The 17422-nt window shown below is 34.5% G+C and overlaps 2 protein-coding genes across 2 annotated transcripts; both read left to right on the forward strand.

Annotated features, from left to right (window-relative positions):
* Positions 1 to 2189: 2189 nt before the first annotated feature.
* LOC135649791 (ubiquitin-conjugating enzyme E2 variant 1D-like) lies at positions 2190 to 7237 on the forward strand. The gene is made up of 5 exons (XM_065168597.1): positions 2190 to 2523; positions 6269 to 6408; positions 6494 to 6619; positions 6703 to 6829; positions 6912 to 7237. The coding sequence occupies exons 1-5, from the start codon at positions 2496 to 2498 to the stop codon at positions 6968 to 6970; spliced, it is 480 nt and encodes a 159-aa protein (XP_065024669.1). The 5' UTR covers positions 2190 to 2495; the 3' UTR covers positions 6971 to 7237.
* A 688-nt stretch (positions 7238 to 7925) lies between these two features.
* LOC135648308 (uncharacterized) lies at positions 7926 to 17078 on the forward strand. Its single transcript, XM_065165846.1, has 11 exons — positions 7926 to 8247; positions 9671 to 9739; positions 10093 to 10188; positions 10357 to 10481; positions 10765 to 10960; positions 12034 to 12209; positions 13136 to 13265; positions 14773 to 14933; positions 15172 to 15245; positions 15342 to 15447; positions 16447 to 17078. Exons 1-11 carry the CDS (start codon positions 7954 to 7956, stop codon positions 16664 to 16666), a joined length of 1647 nt encoding a protein of 548 aa, XP_065021918.1. The 5' UTR covers positions 7926 to 7953; the 3' UTR covers positions 16667 to 17078.
* The last annotated feature ends 344 nt before the right edge of the window (positions 17079 to 17422 follow it).

Genomic DNA, 17422 nt, shown 5'->3' on the forward strand with positions numbered 1-17422 from the left:
AAGCTGAACAAAAATATATATATAAAGGGAACTCAAGGCTTAGCCACTAAAGAATAATTAAGGAAGAGATGGCTATTAAAGGATACTATTAATGTATCTTGATGCCTAATTATATCCTTGGACCTTGATATCAATAATTATCAGATTCTTTATCAGTTAAAATAGTTGACATCCTTGACAAATGATGTGCTAATATTAAAAAATAATTATTAATTAAAATGATGAAAATTTCATAATAGATTCATTTGTTTGAACAATTGATGTTTTATATTATGCATTAAAGTTGGTCAAATTTGAACAATTGATGTTTTATATTATGTAGGCATTTAAAATTGTTTTGAATGCACATAGATAACACATATCTGTTCAATTACTTTGTTATCTGTGTGACTAATGCAGCACTAATGCTTCTCAATGTAAAAGAAAAAATCACTAACAAAATTCTTGTGTGAAACAAATCCATATTATTTTATGAATGAAATTTGACGGCTATAATCCAACTTAATATGATATAATTTCATTGAGCCTAAATTAATGATACAAAATATTTAGGTCAAAATCAACAGTATTATACCTATCAAATCCCTTATAAATTCCTTATAAGTTAATATTAATCTTTTGTTGCTAAATTATACTATGATGCAAGGTATACAATATCATACCGTACCGATGTTTCGAGATTGGCTCGATACGGTATGATACCAGTATATTGAACGGTACACTAAGACGTATCAAGCGATTTCCTCTTACTACAGCACTGTAGCATTGTAGTGTAGCGAGCGGTCCGCGTACAGATATGTCATTGGACCGATACGTACCACTCGTACTGGACGATACCATTCGAAATTACATACCAAATATCACAATTAAATATTAAAAGCTAAATTAAATAAAATATCTACTTTTTCGCTATATTATATTATGAACTTGATAAGTCAAAAATATTATATTAAATTTAAGTCAAAAAGATGCTAGTAATTTAAAAAAAAAAAATTTAATTTGCTAACTAGGATATTTGTGAAATTCATTTTACCTTAATTTGAATTTCTCTTAATTAAACTAAGCCTAGTCATGATACATAAGTATCCTAAACATAATTAAACATCCAACTTGATTTGTGAGGCAATCTAATACATAAAAAATCAATCTTTTTTATTTTTATTCAATTCTAAGTGGTTAAGTTGGAATTCATCAATGACAATTAGTTTTTCTCTGTCTATTTCGTAAGTTATGAAGAGATTTGCAAATCATAAGTGATGTGATGAGATTTGATTTAGGATTTCTATTGGATGCATGATTACTAGACTATACATAGGCTTATAAGTAGTAAAATGAGGATGATAAATAGTAATCTCCTATTAAGGTGAACGATGAGATTTATTATTGATAATTGGACTAATTATATATTACCTCTTTAGCATTCCAGTTCATTTACATTGGGATCCTTATATTTATCAAAACGAAATATTTAATTTAGTTTCTTCTTATATTATCAATTTTATTAATAGAAATATTATAGGATTTATCACTGAATACATGATATTTTCAACAGTAAAATCGATGACAAATAAAATAAAATATTTTATTTTCGTATGGACGATTAGATTTGATCTAAGTCTTCGTAGAATGCATCTACGACCACCAAATCATAAGTGATAGTGATGATATTTGATTCAACACTTAATTGAATGCATGATCACTAGAATAATTATTTGGATTTGAGTTCTCCATGAGTGCAACATTATTGGAATGCACCACATAACAGTTCAATCTTAATAGGGGATTCATTGAAGCTCATTGAAGCCCATACAATGCGCATGCGTGCGGGGTACAGATTTGTCATTCGCGTCAACCCCAAACCATGGAATGGGTCGCGACGAGTCACGAATGGGTCAAGAGTACATACAACTAAACAAAAACCAAAACTCACCTAACAATACGTTGCCCTCTGTCGTAGCCGCTTCTTATTGCATGTTAATTGGGTCCCACCTATGGGAGTCAGACACACGGTTCACAAGGTGAACCGTATAGAGGTACGGGAAGTGTTTGCTGGTGGAACCGATCTCCCTCGAAGAACGGAACACCATGATTTACCTCTCCCTCCATTGGAAATCTGATGAGGGGGCCACCACGTCTCCTGTTGTTTCCCACCAGCGTCGTCGAGGGGGAACTTGCAACGACCATTCACGGCTCGACTTTTCCCGTGTTGGGTTTCCTCTTTCAGCTACTTTTCAACGCTGGTGATGGCGAGTTAGGAGGAGGAGGAGAGGAGGAGGAGGAGATTCGTCGTGTCGTGGATCGCCCGCCGCCGCCTCTCGCTTGCTCGACGAGGACGAGGCTAATTCCGTAACCCTCGGAGGCGGTTACCCGCGCACACATCGCCTCCACTCGCCGCAACCCCCTTCCCCTCCCCCGCCCACTCCTTGGGCACGTAAAGGCACTCTTAAGTTCGAGGGAGACCTCCAAGTTCTTCCCATAGTAGAGACAGAGAATAGATGGGCACCGAGGGTTCCCGGGTGGTCGGTGCGGCCTCTGTTACATACACCTCCTCGATTTCCTTTTTCGTTTTTTTTTTTTTTCCCAAATTGTTGTTTTCTCTTGATTTTGCTTCTATTATGGGGTCTTCGAGGCTGGATTTCTATGCGGAAGTAGAGATTTTGATATGGTTGGTAACCATTTGGGCACTTTCAAATTTGTTTTTTTCGTTTCTCTCGAATTTTCAAGGGGGATTGATATGTGATGCGTCATCTGAGATGCTCGTGGTTGTGTGATCATGTTGGGGAGCTGATGATCTTTGAGGTAATTTTCTCGGGACATGGGTTTGTGTATAGCGGCTAGAGGGTTTTATTAGGGTTTGCGGGAATGGATTGCATGCCTAAAGAAAATTAAGAGACGTTGATGTGTGTTGACTCCTGTTCTTATGAAAGTTCCAACAAGAGGAAACTTCGAAGAGTTCGGCTTTGGAATATGTTTTGGTTTGGTGTCAACATTTTGTATCATTTATTCTCACTCAAAATCTGTGTGTGAGTGCAGGTGGTAAATAAAGCAATATGGCGCAGTAATTGAACAAAGATTGGAGTGATTTGAATGTGTTCTTATCGACGCAATTTAGGAAGCTTCTCCTAATTTTTGATTTATCTGCTTCCTATACCTATATAAGGCTGCTTTCATATTGATAAATATTTTGGCCAGTTACATTAAAACTGTTTGCATTATGGTTGTTATGTTTTCTTACACTTGCTATTGTTGACACAAGGGGTCTGCATTTTCTTTGTTTACGAGAAACATGTTTAAACACTTTGAATGACATGAGGGACTTGAAAATTGTATGAGATTAATCTTATAACAAAGCACCTATATAAGATTTTTTATGCTTACCCCCCATTATGTTGTGTAACAAGTATTAACATAGCACTTTGGTGTGCATCTACTGAAAAAATCCAAAAAATTAAAAGTATCAACTACTAGTGGGCGCACATACACGCCCGCTTGTGCTCCTTTATTATTGAATTTGTGTTTGAAGTGTGTTAGTGACTTTTATTGAGAACAAACCTGATCTCTCTTGTTTAAACTTGTGTAATATATTCCCCGGAATCAGGATGCAACTACCTTTGGAACTAGCTGATGTTTTCACCCACAATGACCATATCAAGATTTTATAGAGCCCCAATTAGTGCTTGATTGGTAAAGCCAAATGTAGCAGTTTAGAGAATAAATATGGACATTAGTTGGAAAGTTTCCTGAAGCAAAGACAAGAAAAAGCAGAGAATACTGTTAAGAGAATTTATCAATATGTTAATTGATTGGAAGAGTGGTGACTTGTATCTCCTTCCAGGAGTCTATGATCACTTATAGGTTGAGTTCTTACATCTAGTTCTTCCCTTAACAATTATTTAGATCAAACTGGTTACACTTAGTGCAAGTCAAATACAGATATGCTTAAACAGTGAGGCATATAAAATTCACTAACCATAATAACTTGTTAAACGCTAGGCTAGAATCACAATTGAAATTACTCTGTCTACAAACATATGCCTTGAAGCTTTGATTGATCAAACTAATTTGTCTTATGACTTAAGCTTCTAAGCCTAGTTAAAAACTAACTTCATGCAGTGGAGAGGAGGAGGCCCTCTCACTCCTCCTCCAGTACTTAGTCCTGGGAAAAGGAGGGACCATGGTTCAGGTTTCAGAGTTTTATTCTTTCTTGTGAGTTGGTTGTTTGGTGCTGCATGGGCACTCGAGTTGTTCCCACTTCCTGATTGCTTGGTGCTTTGGATCAGGTGCTGCTTGAGTGGCTAGGAAGTGGCCCAAATGATTATTTAAATGTCAATCTCCTTTTTCCATTGTGACCACTTATTCAAATTCTTACAATTAAAATGGTTCATGGATGAGGGTAGTTTTGATATGACAGTACAATGCTCTTGTACATGGACAACTAAAAGTTGCTTTATAACAAAATATGGACTTGTTATGCATATAAACTTATTGTCATCATTATGTATGTTTGGTTTTGTTAAACACCTATCCATATCCATGCTGTAGCATTACTTATGATTTCTAATATTCAACATAAACATTTCAAGTAAACTAAACTTGCCTATGTCTGACTTGGATGCATTTATTTTCCTTTGTTTCATTGATCTTGTCCTCAATGTTGGCTATTTGTTGCTTTAGTGAATCATCATTCTTTATGATATAGTGGTCTAAGGAATTGTCACATCTATTTTAGATTTTTCTACATTGTCCAAAAATCATCCAAATTCTATTGCATGTGGAATGATTTATATCCTTGCATCCTCGAACTGCACATCTAGCAAACCATAGGAAGCTTACGATATCTTCAACAAATTTTGCAAACTAAATATGGATGTTTGATGATGATAATATGTTTCAATTTGATAATTCAGATTCTACAACAACAACAAAGTTATAGGTCTCAACAATTTAGGGTCGATTATATGGATCTCTTGCCACCATTTAGTGTATTTAAATATTTATTTATAGTTTCTATTAAGGTCTTTTTGGGTCTTCCTTTTTCTCCTTGCACCACTAATATGAATCATTTCATTTCTTCTGACTATCGCATCCGGAGGTCTTCTGAGCATGTCTGTTCCATCTTAGATGATTTTTTCTCATCTTATTCTCTATTGAAGCGATAACTAGTTGTTCACGAATAAATGTATTTCTTTTCCTGTCTTTTCTAGTAACTCCATACATTCATCTTAATATTCTCATCTCAGCAACACAAACTTTTCATATATGTTGTTTTTTAATTACCCAACACTTAGATCCATAAAGCATTGTTGGTCTCACAATTGTTTTGTAAAAATTTTCTTTTAATCTTAAAAGTATTTGATGATCACACAAGATTCCTAACGGCCTTCGTCATTTTAGTCATCATGTTTTTACTTTATAAATAATATTTTCATCGATCTCTTCATCTTATTGAATAATTGATCCAAGATACCTAAGACTTTTATTTAAGGGAACTTCTTGTTTATCCAACTTAACTATATTCTCCCATCTATTCCTAGAATTACTAAAATTGTACCTTATATATATATTCAGTTTTAGTCTACTTAATCTAAACCTTTAGTTTCTAAGAATTGTCTCAATGGTTCAAGTTTATAATTAATTCCACTTAGACTCTTATTAACTAAGATAATATCATTGGTAAATAACATACACTAGAGAGGATTATCATGTAAATGACTAGTAAGTTCATCCAGTATCAATGTGAAAAAGTAGAGACTTAATGCGGATCCTTGATGTAATCCTATGCTAATAGGAAACTCACTAGACACATTTCCTATAGTTCTAACACTAATAGTTACATTATTATATATATCTTTAATAACATCAATATAATTAGTCGATACATCTTTCTTTTCTAAAATCACTAGTCATCGTTGTCTTGTTTCATGATCATTTCCCACCCATTGAGAGAGATTATTTGCCATTTATAAGCCAAGAAAATGCTCACAGATATATCGGAAGGCTTTCCCAACATGATATTTTATTCTGTTGTGGCCGTGTTAACAAAATTCAGAGATGGTCCCTTGGTATTTTTCTGTTATTAAGGGATAAAGACATCATGCTTAATTTTGTTCTGCTTACCTCAACTTTCGGCCAAGTTATATTGGTTAAGATGGATCTGGTGCACTGAAGTTTGATATACAACAGAGCTATTTCTTCTTTTTCTTCCTCTCACACATGACATGTTGATGCAAAGTTAAATTACCTTTTTTTTCACTTGTTTTTCCTGCAGTTCCAAGAAACTTCAGATTGTTGGAAGAGCTTGAGAGGGGAGAGAAGGGTATTGGTGATGGTACGGTCAGCTATGGAATGGATGATGCTGATGATATTTACATGCGTTCCTGGACAGGGACAATTATTGGTCCACACAATGTATGCTGCAGATGTCACTAGCTTATATATGCCTCCGAAAACTGAGTCAGTTGAAGTCTTCTTTTTTTGCTCATTCTGTTTGCAGACTGTTCATGAAGGGCGGATATATCAGCTGAAACTGTTTTGCGATGAAGACTACCCTGATAAACCCCCAACCGTTAGGTTCCAGACGCGGATAAACATGACATGCATCAACCAGGAAACTGGAGTGGTATTTACTTCATGTTCATCATCCACTGTATTATGATAAAGAATGAGTAAAACCTTTTAGCATTATTCTTTTCATACGTGCAGGTTGAACCTGGCCTATTTCCGATGCTTGCAAACTGGCAGAGGGAATACACTATGGAGGACATCTTAAGAAGCTTAAAAAAAGAAATGTTGGCTCCACAGAACCGGAAACTTAACCAGCCTCCAGAAGGTATGTTTACAAAAATTTGCACTCGATAAAATATCTCATATTTCACCGTGGATTTAAACTGGCATGTAAAACAATATTCCAGGCAATGCCGATCAAAGGATGGAACAGAAAGATTTAGTGCCGAGGTGTTTAATCCTTTAGAAGGGATGGGAATCTGGTCTATGAAGAAATATCATCTTGACTAAGCCGATGATATTGGTTATGGAACACCTGACGGCGACTGCTTGCTTCTTATGGTAGCCGAGGTTGTGGAGTAAATAAAACCATCTTATAACTGGTAGTAGTGTATTTGTGCATAATAGTGACTTGCAATCATGTAACGAGAACAGCTTTTTATTTCCCAGTCAGAGACTAGTATGCCATTGTAATTGAGTCAGCTGTCAAATGATGGTAAGTGCTATTGTTTTCTTTCTTGATGTGAGCAGAGGCCATGAAATTTTTTGACAATTTTGTTTAGACTTTTTACAGTAAAATGCTGTGATGGTAATACATCTCATATTCACCTAAGCATGATTTAGAAAACGACTGCATAAATATAAAACATGCTATGCATTAATCCATTTATATGGCTGCTGCAACTATCATGTTCGTACTCTCGGTCTTTAAATAGGTATTATTATCCTTTAAAATATTTGAAAATAATAAAATATATTTTAGATATTTAAAATTTTAAATATTAGATTTCTTAAAAGTACTCATTCTCCGATATCTTTTTTCTTTTTTTGCCTAATAACTACATTATTCTTTTCGTGTCTTTTCATACGAATCAGGCAATGAAGTAAATGAGTTTAATTATAATATTTTTATATAATGTTATGAGATTTTATAAGCGACACTTTCTAGGAATAGTTTAAAAAGAGAAGTTCTTTGGAAAATTCACCCTAATAAATAATATATATGAATGATTAACTTGAGTTTATTAGATCAGTATTAATGAGAGTGACATATAACAAAGATATGGATATTTGATGGGATAAAATTTTTAGAGAGATGCTTGTGTAATATAAATATTTCGAGGGACAAATATGTCATTTCGAACATAGTATATGTATATGTATATATATATATATATATATATATATATATTGCCTTTTCCCATTTGGAACCTTTGTCCTTTCCCGGCCATGGCGACTCTCCGTTCCTTCTCCTTTAAACCCTTGGCTCCGCCGGGACACCTCCCCTTCTTTCCCCTGCGTCCGAAGCGCTGGACGCTGGAATTGGCCTCCTTTTCCTCCAGCTTCTCCCCCGGGAGACTGCGCTTCGTCGGCTCCCAGTGCTTCGTCTCGAGATCGAGCGGCCGTCGCCGCAGATGCACCCCGATTAAAGCTAAGGCGACGGACTACTACGGGACGCTGAACCTCAGAAGGAATTCTACCCTCCAGGAGATCAAGAGTGCCTACAGGAGCCTCGCACGAAAGGTAAGAATGTTCTTTGTTCCTTGCTCTGTTGCTTCTTCTTTGGCGAAAAGCTATTGTGATTTATTTTTTAGATTTTTATTAATTGAAAAATGGAAACTTTAACTAGAATCTTTGCCGTTGGTTGTTTCTGGCGTCATTTATGTAAACTGATATTAAAGAATGTGGAGATTCCTACATATGATGGAAATTTAGCAAGAGCACGAGTGTTGGTTTGAAATTAAGCTAACAATTGATATTTAGTGTCTGATGCTACCGAACTGAAAGGAGGAACAACTTGGTGATTGTACGTTTCAACTTTCAATTGCATGTGAACCTTGTCATGACTTTCGATGGAGCAGGTGTTATGCACACCATCTTCATTTGCAGCATATTTACAATGGAAATTTTTAAATGTTTAGGTACACTATACTTATGAACTCAGCATTGTCACAAAATTACACAAAATGGAAACTTCCCCAGTTTACTGATATCTACAAATTTACTCATGTATGATCTGTCACCAATTATGACCAACAGAAAAAAGTAAAGAAACATTTCAGTGTTTTGTGTCTAAGTTTATAAGCCCTATCGACAACACTCTTTTTTATCCCCTTTTCATCCCATGTCTTCATCTTGCCATCAGCCGTAGTCCTTTTCGTGGAGAACGCTGCATGTTTTAGGTACTGTAACTGTGGTAGTTTATGCTTGCCGCCTTAAAGAGGTTGGTACCGTAATTGTGCAAGTTCAAGCATGTCACCTTAAGACACTTCCATTTCACAACATCTCATGCATGACAAGAGGTGTTGTTGAAAAATTGAGCTGTCTAATCTGATTTCTTTTCAAATTTATACATATTATTAGTATCATTATCATTGAAAAAATTGGAAGTCTTGAGTTTAGAGTGAAAATGTAAAGGATTAGAAGGGTGTTAAAAAACAAGGATTGCAGCAAGAAGAATATGAAATAAGAGAATAAAGATGATGATGATAAAATTGGTCAACGGGCTATTCAAAGCAATCTTTTTCCTGTTCAAAGTCTATATTACATCCCCAAAACAGATAGTTTCAGTTATACATAAACCAAAATGATTTTATCTTTCTCAATGAATTTCTCCTTTAACCAAGCACTCAAAAACTTGGTTTGATTAACTAAAATAAATTCTATTAGGATCATGTAAATTCTTTTAAAAAAAGATAAGTATGAAAATCTTAAAAAGTTAAAAAAAGATTCTGGACTTGAACTTAAAAACATATTCCATGTGAATCTTCAATCTTGATTGGATTGTGTCTATATCCTTTTGAGATATGGGGGCAATCTTATAATCCATCTAATAATTGATAAATTGTGTGGTAAATTTTGTTCTACTAATAGAATGTACAAGCATTTTTATAAGGTTGCTGTTTTTGTTCCTCATCTGTTGATGAATTATTTTGTTTGCATTTAGTATCATCCTGACATGAATAAAAGTCCCGGAGCAGAAGAAAAGTTCAAAGAAATTAGTGCTGCATATGAGGTACTTGTTTTGTGTTTCATTGCTTTCTTGTTCTTTGGTTTTGTTTTGAAAAATGTATAATCTTCCATGAAAGAAAAACAAGTCATGGAATACTGGTGGCAATTAAAATTTTATTTATGTAAAATGATATTATTTTTTATATGAAAATGACTTTTGATAAAATGTGTGTGCTAAACATAATGGCATAATGGAACATGTTTCAAAGCATGAAACATCAATAATTACACATGCACAAGTCATTCTATCTGTAGTGAGTCTAAGTCTAAATATTCTACTTGTTTATTTCTTCATTTTGAGATTGTATTGGCTTTTTATTTGCATTTCTGCATTATGGTAATGAGTCCTTATTGTAGGTGCTATCAGATGAGGAAAAAAGATCTTTATATGATCGATATGGTGAAGCAGGTTTACAAGGAGAATATGGAGCTGCAGGTGTTGGTCCACAGGGAGTAAGAATATCTTAAGATTCTATTAAGCCCTATTACTCCTCAGTCCTTGGTGTATGTTTTATCTCTTTGTTTTGCGGCATCAAGTTGTTTTTATGCTTTAAACATATGATTTCATGCTACTAATGATTTATGAAACAACTGCTGAAATGTCAATTTACAATTTTGTAGGTTGATCCTTTTGAAGTCTTTCATGCATTCTTTGGTGACTCAAGTGGACTTTTTGGGGGTGACATGGACCCTGGGGGATTCAGCATGAATTCAAGATTCACTCGCAGCCAGGGACTTGATATTCGGTAGTTGACCTACTTCATTAGCTTTTATTGACTTCTGATCTGTTTTGATTGTTTTTGATCCAGTCTAAAGAAAATTTCTTTTGATAATAAATAGTTCTTTCAGACCATATATGATTTCTTTAATTTCAAATCATCCCTAGATTTTATATGAAGAAAGACGTCTATCTGCTTGACATTAGCTCTATTCTTTCAAGTTTTTGTTTGTCTACAGATAAAACTTATAACCTAGGAATAGATTCGGAGGCTTCATAACTGCAGTTTGATTTGCCTGCTGTTTCTTCAGGTATGACCTTTCTTTAAGCTTTGAAGAATCAGTATTTGGAAGCCAGCGGGAAGTAAATGTTGTCCGGTTTGAAACTTGTGACAAGTGCAACGGCACTGGTGCAAAATCTAGCAGTTGCATAAAGTCTTGTATAGAATGTGGAGGTAGGGGTGGCATGATGAATTCCCAGAGAACACCATTTGGCATTGTATCTCAGGTGAACTGACAACATTATGACAAATCTAACATTTATTGCTTGAAATTGGAGACAATGTAATGATTCTGTTTTTTTCACCCTGGTTTCAAGTCGCTCATTCTAGGCTTTAGCCTAGACTACTGTCTAAAGTAAGGTTTCTTGTAGGTTCTTTTTTTTATCTATGTATTTTATGTGCTGTGAAACATTATAATTCATATAAGTTTTAAGTGTTGCATGATCATTTTTAATATATTATGCCAATTATAATATGGAGATGCCCTCCTGTATCTTGTTGGTTTTGCCAGCTCATATTTAAGTTTATTTTGTCCCAGTCTGTGTTGGTCACATCTTATTCCATGCTGGTATGGTGGCACCAAAAATACCAGGGGTCACAACCTTTGTATGGCCTCCATTCTGATGTCAGCACAATATGTGCTGGGTCGTATACTTGACAAGTCAATCCTCGTGAGAAAGCACATTAGGAATGATGATCTACGTTCTTATTTCTAGAAGAATCTATATCTGTATCATATGTTTCTAGAAGAATGTATATGTACCAAGCACCAACATATGTTTTCTTTTTCAAAGTAGTATAACTGCCTAAAAATCCCTTGAAAGAATCAAAGGGTTCCTATTTTGGGGTTGAGTTTATTTGTTATAGAAAAGTGCATAAACTTCTTAATGTGTTATTCCTGCCCTCCTTGGGGTGCTCCTCTTGAAGTGATATCTTGGGTGTGTGTCATAATCTGATATATTAGTGACAGAAACTAATACTTAGTTAATCCATTATAGTAGTGGTATTACTCATAATCTAAAGTGTATGAAGTTGTATATCATGTAGTGGTGACATGATAGTGTTTAAACTTTAAACTATAACATTCATGTTGTAATGATAAATATCTGTTCTTGATGGTGCATTAGACGTATAAGATTGCTATAAATTTTTGTAAACTCCATCAATTTTTTTTTAATGCAGTCTTTTGTCGGATACCTTTTTTCCCACAAGATCTATGAAGGTTTATGCTAATAGTCTCATGGTATCCAAAGGCACTTCTATTTGATGTGATGCATATAATAAAGTTACATGCTTTCAGGTTTCTACTTGCTCGAAATGTGGTGGTAATGGCAAGCTTGTTACTGATTTCTGTAGAAGCTGTAATGGAGAAGGAAAAATAGAAGGCCATAGAAGTATAAAAGTAGATATACCAGCTGGTGTTAATGATGGGTATACCATTCAAATTAATGGAGAGGGAAGCTATGATAAGAAAAGGTAAGTATTCGGTTAGATCCATCATCCATCCTTATAGATTTGTTAATAACAGGAACATCTTTGGTTAAATTATAAGTTTCTTGATTCATAGAGCTTCTGTAATTTAGTTTGGAATGGTCATTTTAATTACTATCCTTGTATATTCTAGTGAGATTATCAGCTAAGAATGGAGATAGCATTAGAAACTTAGATAAAAAAAACCAGTTTGAGCTAATTGGAAGTTAATAAATTTCTCCTGACTATTGTTTTTAATCTATAATATTAATCTGCTTTATATCATATTTCATATACCTAAATAATTATACTAGTTAGACATGAGGATTACCAGAGAAATAATTGGTCCACCTATGAGTGAACCACTGTAGTTCTGTAAATTGGTTATATGAAAGGATTTAAATCTCAGTTTGCTGTCAGTTTCACTACCATAATAAAATAGTCAAAAAAATGTGAGGCATAAGTGTTATAATGGTGTTGAGCTATATATTTTAATACTGATACTGTCAGACCAGTACCAGTCAAGATTTGCAACCTTGGTCATAAGGTTTACATGAGCATGGATTTTGGACTCAACTGGATAGTTGACATTACTGTGCTTTAAGTTGAATTGCAGATCTGAAATTAGTGGATACTTGGGGCTCCATGTGATTTCTGAGTGATGTTGATCATTGTGTCTTCATTTGCATAACCTTTTGCTTATTTTTGCGTGTTAGGCACAGAAATGATCTCAGGTCCACATAGCTATTCCTTGTTCTTTGTTGCATTACCTGTACCACAGATTTCCTTGGCCTGTATGTATTCATCAAGTTTTTTCTCATGGATACATTGTTGTGCTGTCCTAATAATTATTCATGACATGTGTTTGATATATATACAACATTTTTAGTACTCTTATAGGGCAAGCTAATTTGAGAATTAGAGTTTTGCAGAGGTGTAGTTGGCAATGTTTATCTTTTCCTCCATGTCAATGAAAAGCCAGGCTTCCGAAGAGATGGTCTCAACTTATTCTCAGAAGTCAGCATAGACTATACTGAGGCGATACTGGGAACTGTAGTCAAGGCAAGCCTCTTTTTATCCTTCTGTAAAAGTTATGTGATGGTACCTCTTTTCCTCCGTAGGCTTTCTTTGCATTGGATGTCAAAGGAACATGCATAGTTTAGTGCATTTATGATGTATAAGACTTTTCATATATAATATTTTCAATTTTGCTATCTTGTCCATATTACTGAAGTGATGTAATCAAGCTGCAAGAGAAACTGTTAAATAGAAGCTCTAGAAGGTCTTGCTGACTTCCGTACAGGAAACTCTCGAATTTGATCTTCTTTAACTTGAGGGAAGAGCATTTATAGTAACTTGGTGATATAAATAACATCTTGTGCAACTTGATTTGTCTCATAAGCAGATGCTGTGAACCACACTGGAAAAGTTATTAACTTTTATATCAAAAATCTTATCCAACAAGCTTGTGTTATTTCGAAAGCTTTAAGTTATAACTTGATTTTATATTTGAGAATTTATTTTAGTTTTTCAACTTACTGTTGTTCTGTTTGCATTGGCATTGTAAGTGCTGGTCAGCATGGTTCATCGCAAGAGTTGCACTGGCTATCTTGGACAATGTGCTAGCAAATTCTATTTGGCAAGCAAGCTGATGAGCTGTATTCTGCTTGTTTGCTTGTACAATGTCAGCACTTAGTGATTTAATCATACCAATAATTTTTACCACAGTTATTTTTTACTTTTTAGTTTAACCATGCCTGCATGATTTCAACAGTTATTTAACAGAACTCTTGTTGCAAACTATTGAAGGCTTTAGACCCTTGTTTCCACTTGACCTGAATTTGGCTGTGATAGGAATACCATATGGTCACAATGAAGGTGAAATTGTTGGAATTGATTTGTTTGTAAGTAAAAAATTTTTTCAAGCATTTGGAGTGGCTTCTGAATCATTTTTGAAAATAACCGAGAAGGTTATTCTTACCAAGAGAATCACCTTGTTCAAGTGATTATGAACAATATTGACATGGATTGGAACTCAGAACTTCTTCAAGACAACTGGGACCAAAGTACCAAACCTGATTGGTGCTGATGAATCATATTACAAAATCTTTTCATGCAAAATTGAAAATCAGGAACTTTATTGACTTTCCATTTTTTGAACTTAATTCTTTAAATGCATGATGGTGAAAAAATTAAAAATTGCGCCATTTGTCAGTTAAATAGACTCAGGAGCCAAGGTTTGACATAGTGTTATGAGTATTACCTCACTTTATTGTGTAAACCGCAAATAGTTTATCGACAAGTGAAGAGGACGAATTAGAATTTCATATTCAGGATGATTGCAACATTTAAACTCATTAAGGAAGGCAGATAAGGGAAAAATTCAATGCAAGTACTTCAAGTTCTTTAAAATTTGTTTAAAGGTCCAAAGAAAAAAAATATACATGCATCTAATATAGGTTTTTGTTTCACATTTGATGCATGATTTATCCTTGATGATATTTGATTTAATGTATCTGTTGATTATCAATTGCTTTTCACAAAGTTGAGAGCTAATTTGTTATTTCAGGTTGAAACAGTGGAAGGATATAAAGATCTTCAAATTCCTTCTGGCACACAACCAGGAGAGACATTGAAGTTCACTAACATGGGAGTTCCAAACCTTAGGAGGCCTTCAGTTAGAGGTGATCATCATTTTGTTGTAAGGGTAGAGATTCCGAAGAATATCAGGTTCATATCTCTTTTGACTTTTGGTACATCTACCATGTGCTTCCTAGTCTATCGAGGATATCAAATATAGCAGGATTCACTTTCATTTTCTTTTTCATTTATGTGAACTTCCCTGGAACCACAGAATTGTATTTATCCTTGACATGTTTTTTCTTGGACAAAACAGGATTTTGCAGATGGAAGCAACATATTACTAACAGAATTTGTATTTGACTTACTAGCTTTCTAACTGTTACAGTGACGAAGAGAGATTACTAGTTGAAAAGTTAGCATCTTTGAGGGCTACAAAGGATAGTTCTATCGGATCGAAAGGTATTGCATTCTTGTAATAGAAAAATGGACATTGCATATATTTGTGACAGTTCATCTCTTTGATTTTGTTTTTCCTTTTTTGGTATCTTTTGCTAGGGATGCATCAGGATAATATGTACAAGTATTCTGAAAAGAGAAAAACTCGGGCTTCACGAAAAAGGATGAATAATTCATTCTGGAGCTACATGAAGAACTTGTTTGGGTATGTTACAATGTCTAAAGTGACATGAGCACCTTTTCTTTTAATGATAACCTGAATCGATTCTTTTTTATAAATTCCTTCCGAACATTAAACTTCCAATTAAGTGTAATTTCTGAGTGACGCTAGTTTTTAACAGTTTAGTGCTGTGCAATTTATTAACATATTAGGAAATGTAATTTCAGAATTATGTGTCAAGTATTTCTAAGATACAGTATGACACATGGATGTCGAGCAATTTTGGAGTTGCTCTCTTGACCGGGAAGTTGTTTATTGGAATTTCGCCAGCATGGTTGGACTTGAAATATCACAGGTCACCTATTATTGCATAGGCAGCTGGCCAATCTTTTAACTTCAAGAATTCTTTGAACCCATGCAAATGGTAATCTCCTTGCATGTTAATGTTTTAGGTGATAGTGCACTAGCTGGAATCCTCAGCGTAGCTGATTTTTAAGTAGCGTATTGTTATCACTGACAGATAGCTAGTTTTAAGTGGTCTTTTCGTGATGGATAACCCATAAATTCTTCTGCAACTTGAAATACAGGGGCAAGTTGTGGCTTGTCTTGAGCAGACATAGATCAAAGTTGAACTCAGGTTTTATAAAGTACATATTTGATAAATGAAAGGTTAAGTGCATGGGCATCTTGCAGTTTTTAAAATACTCAGCTTTTATAAAATACATGTTTATAAGAGCTGATAAAATTTCACATATATTGTCAGTTGTCTTATATGAACATTACCATTGTGCTTTTATTTAAAATAACTATTACAGAAAGAAAAATGATGTTTGCTATGATTAGAATGGTTAGTTAGATTACTAAATATATGGTTAAGCTGTGAGAGCCTACAACAACAGTATCCCACTTTTCCTCCCTATCAGTTCCTCCTGATCATGGCCTATGTTCTCATGTGACAACGTAATATAGCTTATGCTTTATGGCAGCATGTCTGCTCTTTGTATGATTCTTTGTTTACAAGAATTTCTTGTGTCTGATTCGCAGAGCAAGCCAAACTGGAACTGGGATTGCATCCATTAGCCTACAAGCACCAGTACCGGCATGGATGCCTCATCCCAAAGCTGATCCCTCGACTGTTGCCGCTTATGGAGCTTTTGCAGTGACAGGCATCTTGTATTTGATATGTAGAATTAGCGGCATCTTATCAGTACCACAAAAGAACTTCTTGACTCCACAAAGATTAGAAAAAGAAGATGAGTACTAGGATGCCTCACTGCAGAGCATATGGGGTTTTTCGCAGTGACATCTTATATTGATGTGTGGATTTAAGGGCTTCTTATCAGTACTACCAAAAAACTTTTTTGACACCAAAAAGATCAGAAAAGAAGATGAGTTATAGGACATTTATATCATTGGTCAAACTGATAGTTTGGATGGCAGGTTTTGTTGTGCCAATCAGAATCATATGGTTCAAACTAGATAGAAGTTACCTGTTGCAAGTTTTGGTTGAATTCTTGTCACAAATTTTTTTTCCATGCATTACATAAGCAGAATGGGAATCAGGCAGAAATTTTCAACAAGGGAAAATGCATATGTTGTTGTTGTTTTTCTTCCAAATCAAAATTTTGGTATCAAAAGGTATATGTAATGAAAATTTTCCAGCATCTTGTTCTCCATGTATTAGCTTCAAGGCACAAATACTTTTTTTGAACTTTATATTAGCTTATTTCGGTTGTTGTAATTACATGTTAACATCCTTTGTTTCTTTTCTGATGTATATATGCACACTTATCTAACCCTGGTGATTTAGGAAAGCATAATAGTTAACTTTAAGATTACCACAATAGAAATACTCTCAGGTTTTGCCATGCTTAAAATGATAAACATTATAAAAATAATAATAATAAATGTCATTTTGAAGTTATGAAATAAAAAAAAAATATAAATTGAAATCTCCCAAAGTCTCTTTGAACAATAAAATGAAAAAAAAAAAAAGCATGCTTAAATTGGTATCCTATGT

This window comes from Musa acuminata, chromosome BXJ3-9 (assembly GCF_036884655.1).
Source record: "Musa acuminata AAA Group cultivar baxijiao chromosome BXJ3-9, Cavendish_Baxijiao_AAA, whole genome shotgun sequence".
NCBI classification, from domain to species: Eukaryota; Viridiplantae; Streptophyta; class Magnoliopsida; order Zingiberales; family Musaceae; genus Musa; species Musa acuminata.

Excerpts from the sequence above, each read along its gene's own strand:
- LOC135649791 (XM_065168597.1), top strand. The coding sequence starts at position 2,496 with ATGGGCACCGAGGGTTCCCGGGTGGTCG. Across the intron at positions 6,409-6,493 it reads CAATTATTGGTCCACACAAT|ACTGTTCATGAAGGGCGGAT; the intron begins GTATGCTGCAGA and ends TTCTGTTTGCAG. Across the intron at positions 6,620-6,702 it reads TCAACCAGGAAACTGGAGTG|GTTGAACCTGGCCTATTTCC; the intron begins GTATTTACTTCA and ends TCATACGTGCAG.
- LOC135648308 (XM_065165846.1), top strand. The coding sequence starts at position 7,954 with ATGGCGACTCTCCGTTCCTTCTCCTTTAAACCCTTGGCTCCGCCGGGA. Across the intron at positions 9,740-10,092 it reads AAATTAGTGCTGCATATGAG|GTGCTATCAGATGAGGAAAA; the intron begins GTACTTGTTTTG and ends TCCTTATTGTAG. Across the intron at positions 14,934-15,171 it reads GAGATTCCGAAGAATATCAG|TGACGAAGAGAGATTACTAG; the intron begins GTTCATATCTCT and ends TAACTGTTACAG.